The sequence below is a fragment of the Physcomitrium patens genome, chromosome 22 (genome assembly GCF_059467195.1).
Source record: "Physcomitrium patens ecotype Gransden chromosome 22, ASM5946719v1, whole genome shotgun sequence".
Lineage (NCBI taxonomy): Eukaryota > Viridiplantae > Streptophyta > Bryopsida > Funariales > Funariaceae > Physcomitrium > Physcomitrium patens.
This window is the reverse complement of record NC_143431.1, coordinates 4,404,610-4,428,265: the sequence shown is the minus strand read 5'-3', so window position 1 is coordinate 4,428,265 and position 23,656 is coordinate 4,404,610. Positions and strand designations below refer to the sequence as shown.

At 41.2% G+C, this 23,656-nt stretch overlaps 4 protein-coding genes across 14 annotated transcripts; 3 read left to right on the top strand and 1 right to left on the bottom strand.

The window, feature by feature from the left end:
* The first annotated feature begins 294 nt into the window (after positions 1 to 294).
* LOC112274867 (uncharacterized) lies at positions 295 to 6,574 on the top strand. Of its 2 annotated transcripts, none has more exons than XM_024504691.3 (12): positions 295 to 641; positions 928 to 2,602; positions 2,859 to 3,078; positions 3,212 to 3,412; positions 3,582 to 3,652; positions 3,781 to 3,943; positions 4,066 to 5,040; positions 5,160 to 5,235; positions 5,370 to 5,433; positions 5,553 to 5,682; positions 5,852 to 5,965; positions 6,274 to 6,574. In XM_024504691.3, the coding sequence occupies exons 2-12, from the start codon at positions 2,307 to 2,309 to the stop codon at positions 6,289 to 6,291; spliced, it is 2,328 nt and encodes a 775-aa protein (XP_024360459.1). In that variant the 5' UTR covers positions 295 to 641; positions 928 to 2,306; the 3' UTR covers positions 6,292 to 6,574. The 2 variants fall into 2 exon arrangements, with proteins under 2 accessions (XP_024360459.1, XP_024360458.1); XM_024504690.3 differs by having other exon boundaries at positions 6,176 to 6,574.
* A 573-nt stretch (positions 6,575 to 7,147) lies between these two features.
* On the top strand, positions 7,148 to 10,339 carry LOC112275356 (ras-related protein RABH1b). Its single transcript, XM_024505676.3, has 7 exons — positions 7,148 to 7,771; positions 7,881 to 7,943; positions 8,340 to 8,410; positions 8,705 to 8,793; positions 9,183 to 9,294; positions 9,417 to 9,507; positions 9,644 to 10,339. Exons 1-7 carry the CDS (start codon positions 7,700 to 7,702, stop codon positions 9,779 to 9,781), a joined length of 636 nt encoding a protein of 211 aa, XP_024361444.1. The 5' UTR covers positions 7,148 to 7,699; the 3' UTR covers positions 9,782 to 10,339.
* A 312-nt stretch (positions 10,340 to 10,651) lies between these two features.
* LOC112275355 (transcription factor GTE6) lies at positions 10,652 to 17,874 on the top strand. 10 transcript variants are annotated; one of them, XM_090246165.1, is made up of 13 exons: positions 10,868 to 11,381; positions 11,602 to 11,799; positions 11,986 to 12,139; positions 12,429 to 12,482; positions 13,275 to 13,559; positions 13,856 to 14,013; positions 14,384 to 14,593; positions 14,953 to 15,030; positions 15,398 to 15,625; positions 15,857 to 15,964; positions 16,443 to 16,501; positions 16,917 to 17,073; positions 17,210 to 17,874. In XM_090246165.1, the coding sequence occupies exons 5-13, from the start codon at positions 13,478 to 13,480 to the stop codon at positions 17,432 to 17,434; spliced, it is 1,305 nt and encodes a 434-aa protein (XP_090102291.1). In that variant the 5' UTR covers positions 10,868 to 11,381; positions 11,602 to 11,799; positions 11,986 to 12,139; positions 12,429 to 12,482; positions 13,275 to 13,477; the 3' UTR covers positions 17,435 to 17,874. The 10 variants fall into 10 exon arrangements, with proteins under 10 accessions (XP_024361442.1, XP_090102291.1, XP_024361443.1 ...); XM_024505675.3 differs by lacking the exon at positions 11,986 to 12,139 and having other exon boundaries at positions 11,602 to 11,746; positions 16,923 to 17,073; XM_090246166.1 differs by lacking the exon at positions 11,986 to 12,139 and having other exon boundaries at positions 11,602 to 11,746.
* A 933-nt stretch (positions 17,875 to 18,807) lies between these two features.
* LOC112275354 (protein EARLY-RESPONSIVE TO DEHYDRATION 7, chloroplastic) lies at positions 18,808 to 22,291 on the bottom strand. The gene is made up of 6 exons (XM_024505666.3): positions 21,602 to 22,291; positions 21,046 to 21,288; positions 20,517 to 20,755; positions 20,115 to 20,281; positions 19,721 to 19,805; positions 18,808 to 19,532 (listed from the first exon to the last, which is right to left on the bottom strand). The coding sequence occupies exons 1-6, from the start codon at positions 22,118 to 22,120 to the stop codon at positions 19,355 to 19,357; spliced, it is 1,431 nt and encodes a 476-aa protein (XP_024361434.1). The 5' UTR covers positions 22,121 to 22,291; the 3' UTR covers positions 18,808 to 19,354.
* Positions 22,292 to 23,656: the final 1,365 nt, after the last annotated feature.

Sequence of the window (23,656 nt, the reverse complement as noted above, 5' to 3'; positions counted from 1 at the left end):
GGTTGCATCAAGATGTCTATAATATTTTTACTAAGTAGGTGCAAAATTGTCAAGAGAATATAAATAATATTGACATAAATCTAATACTAAGTGGTTGAGAAATGTTAAGCAAGTTGATATGGAATTAAAAATGTGCAAGACTCACAGATCAATGGTGGATTTATTTATTTATTTTTAAATATCTAATTGATTATATAAATGTTCTAATTATAAAGGATCACATCATAGTTGTGTTTAGAAGACAAGGTGAAAGGTCACAATTTGCAATTGTTTGATCGGTTGGAATCAAGAAGCCTCACTTAGTTGGTTTCATATTTAGAAAAATCAGCTTTTGCATTTAAGAATTTTTTCTCTTAGTCCTATTTCAAATTGTGTTATTTCTTACATGCAAAAGTGTAAGTGTCCTTTTCAAATTTTGACTTTGTCCAAGTATCAAATTATCAATTTTGCATAACATGTATTTGTTTTGCAGTCTCATTATTTCACTTTATTTGCCTGTCATCTATGCATATCAATAGAAATGGATGCCATGTCGTTATCTCAAATTTCGTAGGCAACTTAACGATGGGCAGCCAACTCTTGGACTGTCCTAAAATATTAACAACATGAATTAAGAATTACGAGATTTTAAAATTGTTCTGGTATGTAGCTATTTGGATTTTTTGTTTGTGCAATACTATGTACCAACTAGGTACCTATCCCTCTGCTACCTGAAACTACAAAGAATAATATAGATAAATATAACTGTAAAATACGATGTAATGAATATAAATTTATTCGTATCAATTTATAAATATCAATTTATCGATTGATTTTGGCCAATGAGAGGGCTTCTTTGTCTTGTGCCACAGCTTCCTTATTAATTAGATTCATATATTTAATGTTTAGAATTTTAAGAAGATTTAATTGTGAAATCATAATCTAAAGGGGTTGCAGGGTCGAAACTGGGATCACATAGGCCACGGAAGTAGGGCACAGTGTGTGACAGAATCAAGGTTTGTCGTCTTGTGACGGGGAAAATGATCATCTTGTGCTGCCCTCTTCAATTCTCTGCGAATCTGTAACTAGTGTCTGCACTGTTGAGTGTGCAAATTCCGGAAAAGGATGAGTTGCGCGCCCCAAATTCTGATTACAGTAAAATTTTGACTATTCTCAGTTTCAAATCCGACATCGCGTGACCTGATTTCCTCCGTGTTAACAATTTGACGCCAGGTTTCAAGCTGCGGTCAACAAGGTCACTGTGCTTCATCATCATGTTTTCGTGAACACTTTGCGTAGCTCTGTTACTCGGCAGCTCTGACTTGCACAAATTATTCTGACATGATCGTCAGGACTGACATTTTGATTCGATCCTCTGATTCGTTAAAGATTTTCATGTACTCTTTCGTACTCCTCGAATCTTTTTCCCTGTTTGGTTCAGAGAAAAATTTGACTCGTTTTATTCAATTTTTCAAAAAAATCATCAACTATTGCTGAGTTTGCGACCTTGGTTATAACAGAGAAAAGGGGCAAAATGCCCAAATCCATATGCTCAATGATGGGACTTGTATATCCCTGCAAAAAATAAAAAATCTGGACATGCAGCCAAAGAGACTCTTCATCGCTACCATTCCAGGCTTGAATTTGTCGTTAAAAGTATTTGTTTCATCTATAAGATTTAAAATTTCGGAGAAGAGAATCCTGAGGAGATTTCAATTCACCCCTTTAGTGCACTAATTTCGCTAGGACGGCGATTTTATGCAATGCGCAGCGCTATTACTTTTTGTGTTAGTGATCAGCTTATTCTCTTTGCTAGTTAAATTTGTTGACATGTGGGGAGGAGTAGTGGAGAGGATCTTCGTCCGCTCAAACAACAGTCATGTGTTGCGAAAAGATTGAATTATTGCTTACTGTGATAAATTTTGCAACTCGAAGAATAGTCTTCAAGAGAGACCGGCCTGGGCTTGTTTGACCAAACCAGATGCTGGTTACGAAATTTTATTCTAGCTTAGTTATAATTCCAGGGAGCCAAGTTCATCAGTGAAACCGTTTTCGGTTGTGTTTCAGTTAAAGTGAAGGAGATACACTCAGTTTGCAATTCTGGATTAGCTTCTGTTGTGCAAAGATAGTTAAGAAGTCACGAGATGGTTAAGACAATCGATGAGGGCGCTGTCTATGAATGTGTCGAAGGCATTGTTCGACGAGTTTATCAAAATTTGCGGCACCTCATGGGCGTAAACTTCTGCACTACTGCGTGGTAGCCTCGATTTTCAGAAATTATAGTTGTAGATTTGCTGTGTCGATAACAACAACGAGCAGACGTTGAGATGTCTGACGATGACGACACCAGCTGTTCTTCTGTGAATGCAAGCGCTCTGCCTCGAGCCGCTTCCCTCCACTCGAAGCAACATTCCCAGGGGATCTCAGCACTGGAACGATTCCATGTGCAGCCATCTCTCAAAGACGGTGATGGTGTAGGGTCAGCAGCGGGCGGCCAAGCCGTCGCTGATTCCATGAGGTCAGCGCAGGACGTGAAATTCAACCTTCAGTACACCCAAGCTCGCCGTGATGAATCAGTGAAGGATGTTTACTATGGAGTTGAAATCGTGGATCCTTATCGCTGGTAATTACTTTCGAAAGACTCACAATACGCGAGTCATCTTGCTACGACCTACCTTCAATCATTTATTTCAATTTTCCATTCATCATGCCGAAACTTGCTTTGGGTCGCATAACGGAAGTCTGCGATTTTGTGGCAAATTCTTCCGTGATTTTCCTCTCACAATGTCTCAGAAACACGTTGCAATGTTGTTTGGTAGCTTGCAAGAATGACGTATTTCTGTTGTTTCTGATTCCACAACGGACGACTGCTGTGGTAGGCTGGAAGATCCAGATTTCCCTGAAACGAAAGAATTTGTGGAGAGGCAAGTTGAGCTAGCAAACAATGTGTTATTGAAATGCTCAAACAGAGAAAAATTGAAGGAGAAAGTCACGTCCATGTACAACTATCCTCGCTATGGCTGTCCTTACAAGCGAGGAAACAAATTTTTTCACACCCACAACTCTGGCTTACAGGCCCAGAGCGTTCTCTACATTCAGGTGCACCCCGTTTGTTTGTGCAACTGGCTCCACCATCCCCTGTCAATTAGTCCTGGTGAAAAAATGCCTTCCAGTTAGGGCATAGCTAATTTGGGAGTTTGAGATGGTTCTCTTTTGTGTTGTGAATTCGTAGGGCTCATTGGAGGCAGACGCGGACGTACTGCTTGACCCTAACGCATTGAGCAACGATGGCACTGTGGCTCTCTCGATGAAAGAATTCAGCGAGAATGCCGAATTCATGGCTTATGGGTTGAGCTCGAGCGGGAGCGATTGGGTTACTATCAAAGTAATGTGCGTGGAGGATCGCTTTGTGCAACCTGATACCATATCCTGGGTGGAGTGCTGCTGGCTTGTACCTCTTCGTTTCATGCTACTATTGAGCGGTACTGTTCTTCTGTTGCATGCATGCATGCATGAAAGATCAATTCAAATTTGAGAGCATTTCTTAGAGCTCTTATTTACATTTTTCCTGAATTTGATAGATATCTTTGTGGCATTTACAGGTGAAATTTTCATCTATTTCTTGGACTCATGACCACCAAGGCTTCTTTTACAACCGCTACCCCCAGCCCAAGTAAGTTCTCAATCTCGACTTCACCCTCGGCCTAGTCACGAAGTGGCAAAATAATTATCATCCCCTTCACTTACAATCAGCTGTTTTCAATCGTTCAATTGAACTCGATTATCATGGATTCATTTCAGAAACGTGGAGTGTTCAGACGCTGGCACAGAGACGGACATCAACCTATTCCACGAACTGTATTATCATTTCTTGGGCACTGATCAATCTGACGATATTTTGTGCTGGAAGGACTTAGAGCACTCTGCTTGGCTTTCCTCAACCAGAATCACTGACGATGGCAAGGTACTTTCGAATGAAATTGGCATTCATTTTTCCTTGATCCATGGCATATAGATCTTGCGATTGTCGTTTCGCATGCCCAGGGATTCGTTCAAGTCCATGACATGCAGGTTTGTACCATGCAGTACTTGCTGCTTTTAATTGGAGAAGGGTGCGACCCTGTAAACCGGCTCTACTACTGTGACCTCACAGAGATATCAGGGGGTTTGAAAATCCTGAAAGACACAAACTCTATCCTACCTTTCACGAAACTGGTGGACAATTTCGAAGCACAGCACCTCTATGTAGCTAACGACGGGCCAATCTTCACCTTCTTCACGAACAAAAATGCGCCCAAATACAAGGTTACGAGAGTCAGCATCAACGACCCAGAGGTTTGGTGGAATGTGATCCCTGAGTCTGAAACAGACGTACTTAGCTCCGTAAGGTGTGTGAATGAAAAAAATCTGCTAGCATGTTACATACACGACGTGAAGCACGTGCTTCAAGTTCACGATCTGCGAACTGGCGAATTCCAATGGCGGCTCCCACTTGACATCGGTAGCGTTACTGAGATCTCAGGAAATAGGAAGGACTCTGAGATATTCATCAACGTCACGAGTTTTTTAACTCCAGGAACTATCTACAGGTCTGATTTGAGTGCACCGAAGCCAGAGTTGAAGGTGTTGCGTGAGATTGGCTCCGAAATCTTTGTTCGGTCAAGGTTTGAGACCAAGCAGGTGTTTGTGACCAGCAAGGATGGTGCTAAAGTGCCCATGTTCATCGTCTCCGAGAAAGACCTCGTTCAAGATGGCAACCATCCCGCACTCTTGTATGGCTATGGTGGATTTAACATCAGCCTTACCCCCAGCTTCAGCGTTTCTCGCTTAGTTCTTGTCCAGCATTACGGAGCAGTTGTGGCCGTGGCCAATGTTCGAGGTGGTGGAGAGTATGGTGAAGAATGGCATAAAGCTGGGTGTTTACTGAAGAAGCAAAATTGCTTTGACGATTTCATTTCCTGCGGGGAATACTTGGTAAAGGAGGGTTACACACAGTCTAACAGGCTATGTATTGAAGGTGGAAGTAATGGGGGGTTACTTGTGGCTGCCTGCATCAATCAGGTAGCAATACTCCATCCTTCAAATCGTCACTCCAAGTGTCGTCAAGTTAAACACGCCTCGAAGATTGACGAAGGATAATATGTTAACAATTCAGACTGTTCTCACTTTTGTGTGTGCAGAGGCCTGACTTATTTGGCTGTGCCTTGGCTCATGTGGGTGTGATGGACATGCTTCGGTTCCACAAATTTACAATAGGTGAGCTCCGGCCATGTAAATGTCCGTGATCAGCACTATGCAGAACATCACCGTTGATTCATTCCAAATATGTATGTGATATTACTCAAAAATGTTGAGCATTTGGTGACATGTCTTTGTTTGGCTATTTGCAGGACATGCGTGGACCTCCGAGTATGGTTGCTCTGACAATGAGGAGGACTTTCACAACCTAATCAAGTATGATCCTTCACTCTCCATCTTTTCGACCTTAAAACTCCCGACGTTAAGATGACTAAGAATTTGGAACATCTTGCTTACTGAAGTACTCATCAGGTCTAATTCGCCGTTGCATATAGGTTCTCGCCCATTCACAACGTCTGTAGGCCATGGGAGCAGATGAAGGGATTGCAGTACCCGTCCACCATGCTTCTTACTGCTGACCACGACGACAGAGTGGTTCCTCTACACTCTCTCAAACTTCTTGCGGTATGCACCCCACCCTTCAATCCCTCTCTTCCAATCCCTGTACTTGGAATCATTAATGGCTTGCAGCCAATTACTTTTTTCAGAAGCAAAACCTATCAGATCTCACCGATGCTGGGGTTGAAAGTTTCAGGGACGAGATTATCAGCTGTGGCTTTCGATTTTCATGCAGGCTCTTCAGTATACACTTTGCACGAGCTTGGCGGACAGCCCGCAGACGAACCCTATCATTGCTCGCATTGACAGAAAAGCTGGACATGGAGCTGGCCGACCCACTCAGAAGATTGTGAGTTTCAATTTTAATGGTTTTTAGGTTCTGTCGTATTTGTGTAGAGAGTTTGTGTAGACAATACTAATTCTCCTTGTTTCTCAAGGAAGCTTAATTACTTGAGCATATTGTGTGATCCACACCTTTTGAAACCTCTCATAAACGATTCTGTGACCCTGCGATATTCTAACATTCAAGTTTCAAACTGGATGTTCAATGCTCATGCAGATCGATGAAGTGATCGATGCTTATTCCTTCGTCGTTGAGATGACAAGCGCAACGTGGATGGATTGACTGATGTTGGTTGAGGATTTTTGCTGTGGCAGATGAAGCGCGAGGAATAATTCATTTAAGCGTCTAGTTTCAGTTTGTTATGTTGTCTGACAAATGTGGTCTGTATTCGAAGTGTCTCGAAGGTAAAACCAAGATAGTTTTATGAAACAGATTTCATGCATTTGTATGCGCTCTCAGGATTACTTCTTTGCTTCTGCAATTGAACTATATTGACTCTATCCATGGCAACAAAAGAGAGACTTTACTTCTTAAATGGTGAAGCCTTGTTGAATGGTGTTAGGCATTTGAATTCTGCACCTGCTTTCAACGTTTCACAATGGCCATTTTACACAATCATTGGTCTTTACATGTCTATGGTTTTATCTGTGAGATGCATTTACAGATGATTGTCTCCTATCTCTTGTTATTCTAATCTGAAGTGTGCTAGATTCATAAATCACCACTTTAGCGTGCTTTTAATAAGCTTCGATATACTGAGCTATACACTGCAGGAAGCCGTCAAAATATTCAATAACAATGTCATGATTTGCAAGTTTGAATTGCTAAAACTCTAATCTCATCCTCCCTCCTAAATTAGCAGCACTAATATACCAAATTAGAGATGAATCCTGTCAATCGCTTACTCATAAGTCGACATAAAAGATTAAATGTGTCTTTGAAAGATGTGTGTTTATTTGGAATAAATTCCCTCTTACTTCACACACACTTCATTCATTACGGCAGTAAATAAAATACTGTGCACAGTCTTATTTTTACATAACCACGTAAAAGTACAAAATTTGAAACGGAAGTACAACATTGTAATACCCTGCTGGACTCCACACAAATAGTACCCCGTCCAAGCTGGCGTGCCAAAATGATAGAAAGAAACCAAGGCCAGGAAAGATACATGATAAACGAGAGGACATGGCTCGAGAATAGATGAAGTCCAAAGTGAAAGGGAAAGGCTGGGGAAGGAAGAATGAGGTCTGAGTTGCTTTCCGCCTCATCTGGCGAGGTTCGTCGTTTTCTTCTCCACAGCTTGGGAGCGCTAGCAGTCTACAAGGCCATCGCATTTTGAGATTTTGACCTCTTCGTTGTGTCGGTGGTTGATTCGCTGCGGCGGTCTTTAAGCTTGCTGCGGAACTCTGTGAATTTCATTTGAAAGTTGTGGGCACCTGTAGCGTGAACGAGAGGATCTGGGAGCTTAGATCGGAGGTGGAACGTTTGGTGTGCGAAGCTGGAACAAACCTCACCACTTGGATTTGGGTTGTGGCTTCTTACAAGGTGTTGTGGAGGTTGAGACATGCTTTTGGATCAGCCGAGGTAGATTTTGGAAGAACTTGGAGAATGTCTGTGTGACTAGTTCGACAGTGAGCACTGTGAGATTCAGAGCGGCAGTGATTCAGAATCTAGAAAGAGACCAGAAGGTTTATCATTTTCGAAGTATCCGTCAGGAGCCAGGCACAGGTGGGGTCTATGGGGAGGGATGATCAATCCACAACAGTATCGCCATTGGCCAAGTACAAATTGGTGTTTCTCGGGGATCAGGTTTGCTTTACATTCCCGTTTGAGATCCTCTCCCGGTTAGCCGAGGTTTTGTTTTGTGAGGGTAAGCTTTTATCCTGATGAGTTGATGTTGAACGCTGGTGGTTGGCAGTCTGTGGGCAAGACGAGTATCATCACACGCTTTATGTATGACAAGTTTGACAATTCATACCAGGTAATGCCCTGCGTGCCGTGCTTCTCCAGCCTTTTTACCGTATCTCTTTTTCTTCACTACACATCTCTCCATTTCAGTACGCATCTGTACAACATGTAACCTTTTCTTCGTTTTTAGATCCTTGCAATGCGTGAAGGGATGAACTGCGCTGGACGTCCTTTTCGTTCTCTTCATTGTCATTTTCAACCCTAAAATTATTTGTTGCTCCTCTTTTGTATCTTCTAATTTATTCCTGTTCTCTAGTTTCTTAAATATCAAATCTATTAGTTGTTGAAGTTCCAGTTGCAATGTGTGGATGTTCATGTGCGAAAATCTGATGCACGAAAATATTGTTCAATTTTTCAAAACTTCGAAGTGTTCTGTGGTTATGGTGATAACCAAATTTTATGTTTGCAGGCGACTATTGGCATTGATTTTCTTTCAAAAACAATGTACCTTGAAGACCGCACCGTGCGGCTACAGCTTTGGTAACTTTCTAAGAATCATTATGTGATTTAGCAACATTATGCAAATTCGCCTCGTTCTGCAACTTTCCTCGTTTTACTCTGTACCTTCAAACAATCTGTGTATGTCCTATCCACTTCTGCTCATTATAGACCAATGTCACATATTTTTCATCTTCCGACTTTGTGGGCGTTATTGACCAGTAATGAGGTGTTTCTGTGGTCTTATGGGGTAAGTCGAGTGTGGGATGAATGCAGATATCGTGGCTTCTCTCCTTTTTACTGACTTATTAATGTTGATTGCAAATGTGGTTACAGGGATACCGCAGGACAAGAAAGATTCCGGAGTCTAATTCCCAGCTATATCCGTGATTCATCTGTTGCGGTGATCGTCTATGACGTGTCAAGTGAGTCTTGCAACCTCTTTTAGTCTAGGATGAGTTCCATGCTATTCTAGCATCGATGTTGAATATGCTTTGCTGCAAATAATTAGAAACCAATCCTGGAATGTTTTACTTGGCTTTCTCATTGGGTTCACCTGGAAGGAACGCTACCATTTTATTTTTCATTATTGACAGAAATGTAGTCACACAATATTTATTTTAGGGTGGATAGTCGTCGTATATTCCTTCTGTAATGTTTGGGGTTGTAGATCTATAAATTCAGGATATCAAGGGTGTGACTTCGTTGAATATGATAATTCTTCAAAGGTTTCCTTGGTGCTGAGAAACACAGATTTCTAAATTGAATGTTGACATTATGACGGCACACGGTCTGACAAAGTTTTATGGAACAGATCGGCAATCATTCCTTAATACAGCTCGTTGGGTGGAAGAGGTGCGAACGGAGCGCGGAAATGATGTCATTGTTATGCTAGTTGGGAATAAGACCGATCTAGTCGATAAAAGGTCAGTAAATTCACAATATTAGATGAGTAATTTTGTCTTTTTGGGGAACTTCACAAAATTAGCATCCAGAATCAACAACGCTATGTTGACTTATAAACTGTGAATGTTGGAAAATCTTGCAGGCAGGTCTCAATAGAGGAAGGAGACGCCAAGGCCAAGGAATTACAAGTCATGTTCATCGAAACAAGTTCTAAGGCTGGATTTAACATCAAGGTGAAAATAAACTTGAATGTTCATTTTCTATTTCTTTCGTTACTGTTAGGTGTATCGGCTTTCTATGGTGTCCATTGTTTAATTGATGATGTATACCTTGTATGAGTTGATATAACCTTGATCCTTTTTTACGCAGGCTCTTTTCCGCAAAATTGCCGTAGCGCTGCCTGGAATGGAGGCATTATCTTCACACAAAGATGACCTTGTTGATGTGAACCTCAAGCCAACCTCGAATGCACTGGCGGAGGCCAAAGAAGGTGGCTGTGCATGCTGAACGAGGAGAGGAGCAATGTGCTGCTTGCAATCTTTTGTAGGAACATGGACACTCTTTTCCTCTCCTTATTGTAACTTGTGTACCATCTTCTCAATTCTCTGAAGACTCGATTTCTTGCTGGCTCCACTTGCGGGACACTGAAGTCCAAGGCAATTCTACTTGAGGCACAGATGTTAACTATTCAGTCTTAGCTGTTGCACTGAGCGCCATTAGTAGAGATACAGCATAATTATGCTAGTAGCGGCTTGGACAACTCGATATCTGAGGATCAACAAAGGAGCTTATTACCATCTCACTACGTCCAACCTCGAAACAGATTTGTATTAATGAAGTGGTTAGAGGTTGAAAGGATTGACTGGTTAGAAGCACTGGGATTAAAGAGGTGAAGCATTATATAGTGTTTGCGAAGGTTCTGTATTCCCTATGTGCTTACCTACGTGGGGGTCCTCTTGTTAGTTCGTGCTGCACCGATAATCGACAGTCAGTACCTTAATAAATTTAGCTTCACACCTGTATTTTTGTATCATTAGATTAATTGAGCTCAGATTCAGTTTCCAATTCTCGTTTTCGTCCAATGACGTCCTGGTCCACGTCCTCTGGGTTGCCTCCAATTTGCTTCATGCGTCCGTTCTTTTGAGGTTTACCTTCTCCTCTCGTTTGTGTAACCAGACAATCTAGTGTTTTAGTTTGGTATCATAATCCCCACTTGTGATTGTATGAGCCAAAGGCGTCATCTGTTTTGTAGTTTCATCAACCGTGCACTAGGCTAAAGGCTATGTGTCCTAACAGCATCTCGCATGATTCATTGCATTGCTACTATTTCGATCTGCTTTCGAATTCCCTGCTTCTGTCAAGTTAGGAGCACTAAACGACGCCGTTTGCCAGTCTTAACCCTTAGAAATTTGCGTGTGGGGGCTTTGTTTTGGATTTCATGTCCGACAATGTGACCCATAGTAGGTGAAGTTTCTGCAATTTTGTGCGCATCTAAAAGTTTTCATGGACAAGGCCACAGTCCTCGAGAGATTCTAAGAGTGAATAAATCCCTTCTCCATGTCGGCAGAAATTTCATGCTCATGACAAGCTTGTGGCGTTGCATTGGTCTTCGCTGATTGGTGTTTTCTGAACTGATTGAAAGGATTTATATTAGGGCTTTCTCCAACTGCACGACTGTAATACTACCCAAATAAGGAAGCGCAATGATTTGGCAACTTTTAGTCTCAGCGCTGCTCTCGTATTGCCCAAGTCCAGCTCTTGTTCTCTTCCCTAACCAACATGTGACTCCCAGTTGATTCTTCTGTTTTGAAAAATAGCCTTTAAAGAAATGCACAATGAGCCACCTCTCATGCTGCAAATCTCCTTTCTCCTTCACATAAAACTTTCTTCATGGTTGTATAACTTTACTTCCTAGCTACTTTCGGAGAGCCATTTGTAGACATGGCAATGTGTGTCCAGGGTGCTTCGACTTCCTATTCATGTTCTAAACCTTTCCTACTTCATTGCGAGTCCACAATTTTGCTGACCATTCGGCGAGCAGGACGTAGTGTTGATTCTTGAATTCCAGAAGAGGATTGCAATTTGATCGTAGGTTGGATTCTTTTCGGTGAGTGGAGGCAATTTGCTTTTCATGCCGTCGCTTCCGTCTTAATCGATGCTTGCTATATTGTGGGTTCCTCAAAGGTTACCTTCTTACATGCTTAAGGTGCATTGTGTCCCCCGAGGTTTCAGTAACTTGGGTTAATGGCTGTTGGGCTTTTCCTTGTCATGATTTGACATACTTGTTCGTTTTCTGCATTTGAAATAGATTGTGTGGATGTTTGCAGTTTTTCATCTCATGCTTCTTCTTTGATTCCAAGTCCAGAAGCTTTGCCAAAAGCTTTGCACTTGTGCGCGGAATCCGTGTCATCGGAAAAGTTATATTGGCTATATAACGTGTTCACTGCTCCAGCATTTAGAGACTGATTGCATGCAAGATATTCTCACATGCTGGTGCAATTGCCCTATTAGTCTGCAGTGATCATGTATGTTGTATGTTGGGCAGTTTTCTTCGCAATCCTTAGAGTCCCCGACTCCGCTGTTTGAATCTCTGAAGGGGTTTGTTGTTGGGTTCTTGCGGGCCTACGAACTTCATCCAGCTTTTGCCTATTCGAGTGCTCAATGCTTCTCCATTGTTGTCTTGATTGTGGAGCTGAATGTTCTGACCCCAGGTCGAGGAATCATGTGAACTGTGAGTGAATTTCAATGGTCAATGGAAAATGTATGCTTAAAGACATGGTAGCTGTAGTCGTGTCGCTCTCGTTTCCCGCCTTCAGTCTTGAAGGTTTCCTACTTGTGCTACTAGATGCGAGGCCCCTTTCTGAGGTTAGTAATTCAACTCATGTGAGACTTAACACAAACTCGGGCCAGGTCCCGAAGAATGGTAACTGGCTGCACATTGTTCTTCATCAATTTAGTGTTAAACTAATGGTCTCGAGATAGTGTTCACTAGACCAGATTTTCGTATGTGGAAGCCATGATCTATGATGTTGCGTGTAGCACGGTAGTTTCTCCCATATTGCATCAGCTTCTTCTCGTTCCCTAATCCTCTCCAACTTGATGTTCATTCTTCGATGCCAGTTTACGTGACAGTTAACTATGGGTAATTTTGCAGCGCCGATCAGATTGCATTTCTACCGTCACCAAGCAAGGTTTCGACGTCGTTCAGGTTAGTAAGAATGTCTAAGTCTTGTCTGTAGGATTCGAACTGGAGTGGTGTCGGATGGGTTTAGGGCTGACAGAAACCACGCCATTTTATTTCTCAACTGCGAATTGTACTGTTGTCCAAATAAGTCAACTCGTGCTTTGCGCATGATGCAATCATCAAGCTTCGATTCGAGTCAAACTTTTTACTTAATCCTTGATTATTTAGAACATCTAGTTTTATTCAATTCGGTAGAGAACTCGAGATGGACACATCACCAATTTACCTTGCTCTGAACCCATTTCTGAGAAGAAGGCTTTAGTAACCCAGGTGAGTGCTCTCCATCGTAGCGTAGCCGAAGCGAATGAAAATTTAAGAATTTCAAGATTAGCCTGTCGATGAAGTCCGGTCCGCGGTATTGCATTGCGTTGCAGGTTTTGAGTATCGAACTGCGGAACCAATTTCCGAGTCGATAGCCGCCCGGTGTGTGAACATCCCTGCTTCACATGCCTTGTAATAAATCATAAGGTTATTTACATGGAATTTTGTTGTAAAACGTTTTTTGGAGTTTAACGCACATTCTTCAAGTGTGGACTTCGCTTCATCATAGACCTCATCTTGGCCAGAACTTGGTTTGTTGCGATCAATGACGAGCTTGGAAAGTCCAGGACCTTAGCAGTTTCACATATGGTGAATTCATGGAGAAGCCTTTAGAGACTTGCGTTGTTGGAGAAATTCAGATGTTTTAGGTCTTTCAGGAATGCAGAATGTGGAACGTGTTCCAATTGCCTCACTGTATGTGATCCTTGTTGGCAGATGGTGACTTATTCTTCTCGCAATCCTTGCATTTGTGTCATCTGACATTGCAAATGTGATTAATGACTGCGTCAAACGAGCCAGAGGGGAGAGTCATGCACAACTGTACTGGAACGTGAGTCGCGGCGGCTTTTCTGTCCAGCCAGCAACCTGCAAGTCCTGTGTATGCTTCAGGATCGAGCAGCTTTGTAGATTTGTAGCAAATGAAAATGAAACCACGAATTGGAGTGGATGGTGACATGGCTGCAGAACCTGCTCAATGTGGACCAGTACAGGAAGGGCGAGGTATCGTTCTATGTATTCCTATTTTTATAAGCAGTTTTAATTTTCTGATAGGGATGAATATTGGTTCTAGTGCGTCTTGTTTGAAGATAGTTGATTGTAACCATGTCATGCCTGGCAGCTTCTATCCGCTGCTTCAGCCCAAGTCTACCTAAGGTTAATGATTGCGGCATTGTCTAATTAACTCTTACGAGAAGAATAGGAGAGTGCAATGACAGAAAACCTTTGATGTCCCATTCCGATGGTTTATAGCATATGGTAGAGATTATATCGAGTTGTCTTGTGTGGAAATCTGATAGGAGCAAGAGATAGGGACGACAGAGTCCCATCACCAGCTGCAGTTGGGCAGAATAGGGACAGCACGGTAGAAGCCAATGAGGTTGAAACGGAGGTCTCAGAGGCCGCGAGAAATCTTCTGAAGCAACAAGTTCAGACCCTCACAGCAAAAGTTGAAGAGGTGCTTTGTTTTTTGGCATGAGCACTCTTGCATTTTTCTCTGAATTTGGTTAAACTTTAGCAGCTACTGCATGAAAGAACTATTACCTCTGCACAGGCTTCATATTTGAGCACTCGCTTCTATGAAATTTATCTCTTTGTTTGATTCGCTGTCTCAAGTTGACCTTTTTCTGGTGCTTACAGTTGTATTCTTATTAATTCCTATGGTCGGTAAGGAAAAACAATATAAGTATCCTACTGTGATTGTCTTTAAAGAATGACTTATCTTTGCATAGGTTCGCTCAGGAAACTTTGCTTTAAGATCATGCCGTTTTCTGTGGTGTTCGTACTTAAGATGTGCAACCAGTCTCAAATTTCAGTAAAATTTTCAGATTGAGAGAAAGATTGCACTGGTAACCCAAGAAAAGAATGCTGAAAGTAAAAGCAAAGGAGAGTCAGGAACTGGTTTGAAAGATCGCGACAAAGGTTGTGGTACCCTCAACAAAAAGCAGCAGTATCTGCTAGATAATAACAGAGGGGATGTAGCTCGAAGCAAGCGTAATCAAGAATTAATGAATCAAATTAGAGGCATCTGGAGACAGGTGAGTGTTAGTATTTATATTTTAACCCTCACAATTTCTTTGTCAAACTCAAGTCATTTGGGCTTTCAAATTATATTTTCGGTATTTGTACCCCGTAACCTTGTGTAGCTCTTGCATAAGCTTTAAAACATAAAAGACTGTTCGGTTGACTCCTTAGACAATTTGCATCACGACGTATAGCAATGCCTCTACTCATCACCACTCATAAAATGAAATAGATCAGTCATTCTCAACTTCTATGTGTTAGTATGGTTAGAAACAAAGTGCAAATTTTAGTTTTGTGACAGCGGTCTTAGAAAAGTCCTGGAGACGACGTCTTTTTAGCAATTGATGTAACTTTAGTTTGGTTTGATTTGCAGATATCTCAGCACAAGTGGGCTTGGCCTTTTTTAAAACCTGTGGATGTCGAAGGCCTGGGTCTGCACGACTACAACGATGTAAAAAATATTAACTCGTGCAAATGCCTATCTTCTAACCTCCACCTCTCATATGAAAGACTGTCTCCTTGTTAATATTGGTCCCTGATGTCTCATCTATTCAGTCAAGTCCCGATAAGGAGTATGCTTTTGTATTCAGTATGGCATGATCCTCATAGGCCAAGCTGCAAGCAAGTCTCGAATTCGCATCTAGCGGATACATTCGTCTGTCTTGGAATGAACCATCGTCATCTAAAAGAAATCTCGGATTTGAACATATGGATGTATATCTAGTGCTCCCATGGTCTGGTGGTTTAACTTCTGATATTTGTTCTTGCTTTAAGCGATTTATGTATTTGCAATTTTGAGTTTGGCTTTTCTTGAGCAGGTAATTGAGAAACCAATGGACTTGGGCACAATAAAGAACAAAATGGATGCGAAAGACACTTCAGGCTACCAGCATGTTCAGGAGGTCTGTGATGATATGCGTTTGGTCTTCTCCAATGCCATGACTTATAATCCAGAGGGCTCTGACGTACATGTGATGTCGAAAACCCTCTCTGACAAGTTTGAGGAAAAATGGAAGGCTCTTATAGAACCAAAGTTGCACTTTGAGGTAACATCTATCTTGGGGATGGTGATGATAACCCTGTTCCTTCTAGCAACTTCAGCTCTTGTAGAAATCAATCTTAAGCTTTATCATACTAACAATTAAAGGATTATTATTATTATACTGATATCATTAATTTAGATTCATTGTGCGGCGAGATTTGACGGTATTCTACTCTTAGTTGTTGGTAATCTGCCACATACTGAGCTGGTGACTATATTCACTGTTTTTGTGCAGGAATCGAAGACTCAGCAGGAAGACAATGAAGTACAGCTGAAAGAAGCAGGAATGCAGGTAGTTGAAGAGATAGACACAAAGAAACTGACAGAACAATATTTGCTTCAGGTAAGGTATTTCCATATTCAAGCTTGGGTTACCACTGCATCTGAGGGCCAGGAGATCGTTCCATCTACTTTGAAGAGACTCTAGGTGAACGTGAGGACATGCGTCAGTTCGAATGTTAAAATTGTTTTATCACGCGCACGTACATTGGATGTTCAGTAGTAGACTTGGTAACGCCTCTTCAGACTCAATGAAGCCCTCTTTGACATCTACTTGACCAGAATGGTAAGATCTAGGCCTTGAAGATAGTGTTGTTATAATTGTAGCTAACAAAGGACTTTCTTCTATAAATTAACCTGTGATCTAATCCAGGTACCTAGGATAAATGAAAATTCGTCTCTTGTTAAATGATCCACGTGCTATCATTCATATGCGTCACACGTTCGATAATATTTCTGCATGGAGAAATGTATCGCAACGAAAATTGCGCCATTTTTTCACTCCACCACAAGTGGTTGACTTGTTGGTTATGTGATGACAGTTGGAGGAACTCGATAAACAGCTAGAAGACCTAAAGCGACAAGCAGCTCCTACGTGCAGGTCAGTACTCTGATAGTCACTTTTCGTGGGTTTGTATCATCCATCTCACGTTGCTTATAAACTGCTATCACTTCCTTAAATCATTGGGCTCAGAGGGATCATCTATATCCCCATTCATTCTTATATTAAGTGTCACATGGCCAACATCTAGAAAATATTGTTTCAGTACAGTAGACCATACTATCAATCCCCAGGGTAGTTTGAAAACGAATTAACACCGATTTCTGAACTATGGTATTTTGTTAATTTTTTTTTAAATCAAGACATTCATGCACAAAGGGAAGTTTGTACTTGACGTCCCTTGTCTTAGATGTAATGAAACTGGTTGACAAGGATAAAGTTATGCCTTTCTGAAACGCTTTTCAAGGGTGTAAATATATTCATTTCTGCTGGTTTCTTGTTGTTTTTTGTCTAGTAGCAGGGCGATGTCAATCGAGGAGAAAAGGCATCTGGGACAGAACCTTGGGAAATTGCCTCCTGAAAATCTGAGTCACGTCATACAAATCATTGCCCAGAGAAACCCATCGTTCAATATAAATTCCGACGAAGTTGAAGTTGATATTGACGCCCAGGTTCGTCGCGCTGTGGTGTATCTTTGCTGCCCAGAACAAGAAATAGAATTCTCCTTCTTCATCAATTTTCCCTAATACTTATGTCAAACGTTCTTCTTTTAACCATTCACACTGGTCTCTTTTATGGGTTATGCAGGACCCCGCAACACTTTGGAGGTTGCAGCGCTATGTGCAGGCAGTTCTAAGTGGCTCCGGAGCACGGCAGACCACGGCGAGGAACCAGCCCACCAAGCGCAGCTGCGGTTATGTACAGAACAAAAATTCGAGCAAGCGTGGCAAGAAGACCACCACGCCTTGCCATGGACAACTCTCTCACGTCATGAAGTACAGCTCAATACCAGGATTCTTATCCCACCAGTAAAACTTTACTTGGTCTCCTGGAAAGAATAAAGGCATTTTCTGAGCATGTTTTTGGTATAAACATCTCCACTTTCCTCCCTGCAGCGAGGAACTCAAGACCATGTGTGAATGCACATGCCGACTTACTACAATGGAATTATTAAACTGATGCACACTAGGGTTCATTTTTGGAGTGTGAAACTTGAAGAATGGAAATCAACATCAATCACTGGTATACTCTTCACTTGTGTATCGACATAAATATATATACAAGTATGTGTATCGATATACGATTTATACTTGCCATGAATTTGTGTTCTTAGTTTTGGCACTTCCACCAATATAGTGTGTGCTTTGAACCTAAAACCACTTAAACTATTTGCTTACGTACCTGAGTTCCAGGTTGTAAACTAGATTCCTTACTGTTTTTTAATTAAGGTGTGTTTCTTCCCTTAAAAGTGATCACAGCTACTGTTTCTGCTTTGAAATATGCTGAGCGCTTTAATCCCGACTTAGAACTCTCAAATGTAAATCAATCTCCCAGGGAACGACTGATGTTCTCAAACCCATGTTACGTCTCCTAACCTAAACTTTCACGTCGAACCGAGCTATGAAGAGGTACCATAGATTGTGACGTCCATGGAAAGCACAAAGCATTATTGTAGCGGCTGGGAGATATAAAGATAGGTCTCAGCCAGAATTTGGAAAGTTGAGTGGTGTGAATGGAAACCAGAAACCTAATTCCTGTCCACGTCCAATTTGTGGGATCCACCACGTTTGCACTCAAACATGCAACTCCAACAGCTTGTTCAGAAGATGTGTCCTTCTAATCCATTGGAATATAGTATTTGATGAAAAGTGAACTTGGTTGTGTATGCCTGCTTCTGTCTTGAAGTTTTCACCTCTACTTTAGTTCGAAATTCTTTGTTAACATATTAGAAAATTACAATGTGAAGTACATGATGGAAAAAAGAAATAGAGAGTTAAAAGTATTTATCAATAAGAGGGTTCCAAAAAGAAAACATTCTAGTGAATGAAAATTTGAGGATGCTAAAAAATCAAGAGTAAACTAAATGTTTAATATCTAGAGAAAGAAAAGTTTTTGGAAAAGAAAACATTGCATGAACGAAAAATTTATTACATTATAACTTTTGAAAATGCATTTTCTAAAACTTCATCTTCTTTCATGCTGTACAAAAATTGAAACAGAACACTCAAGGGTCCGACTACAAATACTTATCTACAAATTAATCATATTAAATACAAAATCTAAGGTATTAAATTTGATTCATGCATTGTAATTTTAACTTACTGACATAACAAACACTAATACTGTTATTTGAGAACAACTATGTTTATCAAACAAACATATAATAGCACCATTTTAAGCCTATATTCGCAAACAAAATTTTGGCTGAAATTGAGAGGTAGACCACGTTATACGTGGGTTCATAGCTGCAGAAACACTAGATACAATTTCTAGAGTATTCATGCAATCAAAATCTTGATAAGATAACGGACGCAGAACTGGAAGTGAACTAAATTACTTACCAGTGTTCGAGGAACAGCAACTAGCTATCAGTTCATGAGCCTTCTAAATGACTAGGAAAAACTCTCTTTGAGACGGCCTTTCTCAGAGCATGCTTCTGAAAGCTGGCAATGACCAAAACCTGAGTATATCAATTACATCTAAATGGTGCAGATATGAGAACCCTTGATCAATGCGCATGAATATATACGTTTGATTTCAAGACTTCTGACTAACAATTGCGGTGGTGAGAACACAGGATTCGAAACAAAAGCAGCACTTGAAGACAGACGTCTGTAACACACCTTCCAGTCTCCCAGTGTCTTCATGTCTCCTGAAACGTACTATCCAGAACAGGAAGAATACACACATGAGAGTAAGATACAGAAATGCACTTCATGCGTCTGAGTTAATCTACCGAGGTTGCGTTGGTCCTGTTTGATGCATTCCAATCACAGCGGCACTGTTCGGCTTCAAAACCGCGGTTGGGTTCAATGCTTTGGGAATCTTGACGGCAGACCATGCAGCTCCCACCAAGTGACCTGCAGAGCCAAGAACTTCTTCTGTAGCTTTTCCTGCAGAGTGTCCGCGCCTGCATATTTAAACAAGTAAAGTTGAAAAAAAGGCTTTTACAACCCGACACAGCCCATCTAATACCACAAGTAAAAATGCTGTTCAAAATGATGCATGGAGTTTATTGCAACTGATTGCGACCCCAGTTACACATATTCTAGCCTGCCAAAGTGAGAAGATTGAACTTAGAGTTAAAAAACCACTCACCTATGTGTCACGACCTTTGATGCTGCGTTTGTACCACTTTTCAATACTTCCTTAGTGGCCTGCTCCACTGCATCACACACTTTCCCTGCAAACACCAGTTGACATTACCTGTTACAAAAAGAGGTTGTGTTGTTCCATTCATCTAATAACCTTCACCAATCAGATACTTTTACTCTGATCATTGTATAACAATTCCGCCCATAAAGTGTATTATTACTAAATATAAAAACTAATAATTCACTTGGTAATGAAATTGAGTTCGCATATGTACATTCTAACTATAGCCATCATAGATGGCGATACACAACACATCAGAAAGAGGTAAACACAAGCAAAGATAAGCAATCAGAATTGATGCATTGTTTCAAGAGAAGAGGATTGATTCTAGACTCACAAAATGAAATCATAGAAGCCAATGCCACCTCCCCAGGACCAGTTCTGAAAAAGGCTCTTCCGACTCTGGATTTAACAATGGCATTCGGCACCGTTCCTGCAACCGATATAATACCTGATAGCACCGACTTGGCAAAATTGTCCGTTGCTTTCGTCAAGCTCTTGACTCTAAAAGAAACACATCAAAATTGAGCAAGCATTCGTTTTTCATCCTCTCATAAGAACAGCAGTGTACAAAACTGGCAACTATAACCGTCGACTACACCTGCATTACTCGGAATTAATACTATGACCGTTCATCATGAGATGTACCTATGGATAAAAATGATTCAGAAAATATACCCACAAAAACCGCGGAGGTACTGAACAGTGACATAAAACAGAGAAAAATTCAGAGATCTACCTCTGCAAATTACGTAGTGTCGAGGGTCTTATATTGGTTGGTTTATCAGCAGGCTTGGAATTTTTTATCTTGTTTATAGCGCCACTCTGCAGCCTTTCGACAGTTGAATCTCGAACCCAAAAGATGCCCCGAATTAAATGGCCTGATCCAGACGCAACCGACTTCGCCACTCTGTTTCGATAGTCATCCACATTGGGTGCCATCTCAGTCCAAAATACTTTTTGATTTTCCTCGGTGATCTGAAGATGCATTACCATATTACACATTATTAGCTGAAACGAATCTGCTAGGAACACAGATACCAAAGGTTTCTTTAAATAAATGGGCAAAGGGTGATTAGTATAATCGAATCTCCCCAAGCAAGGACATCAAATCCCAGTGTGGTAAGACCATGTTAAAATTAGTGCCGTTGTTCTAGGCCTCGCTGTTGCAATGTACAGATACATATGCGACGAAAACCAAGGTCATCTTAAAGCAGCTAGGACCGCAGCTTAAAGAAAATCTACAGAAGATAGGGACATTGTTGCACCTGCTTGGGATCTCCAGCAACCACAGATTCTGGGACGACCGCAGCGCCCATTGTGTCCAACTGTGAAGCAGCATTAGGAGCAAGACCTGCATCGGCAGCCTGTTTAATCTGGTCTCCGTGGACTAATGTTGGAAGATAGAATAAGCTGTAACACTCGAGCACTTCGTCAAGAGTTCTTAAAGCTGCCTCTTGCCCTGGTATTGAGAACGTGACTCCGTAATGCATGTTCTCTCCACCTTGAGCCTAGACATGGATAAAACAAAAGTCAGAACACAATCAACATCTGACAGAACTTTGTATGGTAAACAAAAATAATGATAACTAAACACCATACACAATGAATCAGGCCTAGAAGCTTCAATTGAGAAGTTGCAAAAATAAACGATTAACGACTGTAAAACAAGAGTAACAAACTTACACAAAAGTGTAGCAAGATTTACGTACACCTTTTCTAAGCAGGTATAGAAGAATGAATATAATGACCTCAACTCCAACAGGCAAGCGAGCCGTGAATTTGATATGAATCCCAAGAGCGAAGCGAATTGGTGAAGCATACCTCAGCGGTGTCCTTGTCTATCACAGGAAGTGAGAAGACGTAGTGAATGAAATCGAGCTTCACCACCTGCTCGTCACTCATCAAAGGCCATTGCAAACCATCTCCCACTCTCACCACCGCCACAATCCCCTGATCATGTTGTTTAATCCGAGAAACCGTAAAGTTGCCATGGTCCAGGAAGACACTCTCCTGATCGTCCACAAGATGCACAATGGCACCCGAAATGGTCACCAGGAGCTCCTCAAAGCCACTGTTCTGGGCATTGGCCGAACAATCGGACATGGGTAAAATGTAAGGGTTTCCAGTCGGTTGTTGCACCTGGCTGTGGATCTGCGGGTAAGGATGAGAACGGGCAGAATCACCAGCTACATCTACCGTTGGATTTCTAGACGGTTGAGGTCCCTCGGAAGGAATTTTTGGATAAAGAGAAGCGCTAGCAGCTGATGCGAAGGGACTCTGAGGCCGACAGTTCATGCTTGGATAGCTGACCAAGTAAGGGTTTGGTTCCTGACCTCCCATGACCACCTACTCAATTGAGAGCAGCAACAACAATAAACAAGCGAAGGCACTAAAGAGTGAAAGATGTCGCGGCAAAATGCACACAGAGATGAAGTCGGCAAACTATTTGTTCTCAACGATCTTTCGCAGCTGCTCTGAGAAATCCAGACTTTGTGAGCACACTGACTCAACACTACAACACTTCACAAAAGACACCGTCAACATCTGATTTCACCGCCTCGTTTGCTAACTGGGGAGATCAAACCGGGCCCAGACGCGTGAGCGAGGTGGCAGTTCCGCCTTCATCCAATCGACACGTGCAACATCCAAAAAAAACCCAAAACACCACGTCGCTGGTACAATACCATATTCAGCTTTATGATACTGTTCCAACGCTGAGAATCAAAATCTGATTATAGATTTGTGGCATCTCGCTCGAAGCTTTCTTTGTAACGAAATTTACTTCAGAAGTTGAAACCTTACGTCGATCTCGGAATCACCCACCCACAAGAAACGTAACGGATTAAGAGTAGCCGAATTGCATGAATGCCCTTCGGATGCAAAATGGTAGAGGCCCAATAAACAAAACCAAAATCTTTGAAAATCTTTGCAACAGTTTTTAATAATCGATTCATCAGACGCGTAGGTAAAGTATCGTATGAGGTGGAAAGTCATCATCAGAAATGTATCCAATTTTCTGGAAGTTTTGTCCAAAGCATCAAATCGCCAAAAACTTCGTGAAACTGGAATCAAGCATCCAATCTAAGAGACTACCGACACTCAGTTGTGTAAAAATCAGTGGACTGTGTGAAGGATCGATGTGGATCTGATCTTCACACCACACAGTCAACATCGAGATCAACATCGTTCGATGTAAAGTCAAGGTTGTGGAAGAATCTACAGAGCTCGAAGTTGATGGCAAGAATGGGTCCAACGCCCCAACTTTTCTGCTCATCCTGTCCACTCGAAACATTGCATGCATAGCTTCACTGATTTGCTGTTACTGCAACCAGTTGTTCATTATTGCTTGTAAGGACTATTATACAGTACGAGTACACAAGTTATACATCTCTACAGTTGGGTCTTTATACCAGGGGAGTGTCCTCTCGGGAGACACTAGAACATACATATGTATGAAAGTGTAATTAATTTTGTTGTTAATATAATGTCTTCATATTTTCCACATGGTATCAGAGCTGAGTTAGATTAGAAGGTTTGTATCTTGAAAACATAAGTATGGAAGAAAAACACATTGATGGTTGGATTGAGGTTGATTTCGATTAAATAAATAAATAAATAAATCCTTGTTTGCATTGAAAGTTGTTTCTATCCTACACTAAAAAAATACAATTGATAAATCAATTAAAAATAGAAAAATTTAAGAATTTTTTTTTTTTTTCTTAATAGAGATTTGAATTTGAATTTATGATAAATTAAAATTCATAATGGCACATTATGTAGATATAAGCTACATTACTAAATTCAATGGATGTGGTTTTAACATTTGAAAACATAAATTAATCATAATTTTTAAAGCAAAAAATTATGGCTAATAGT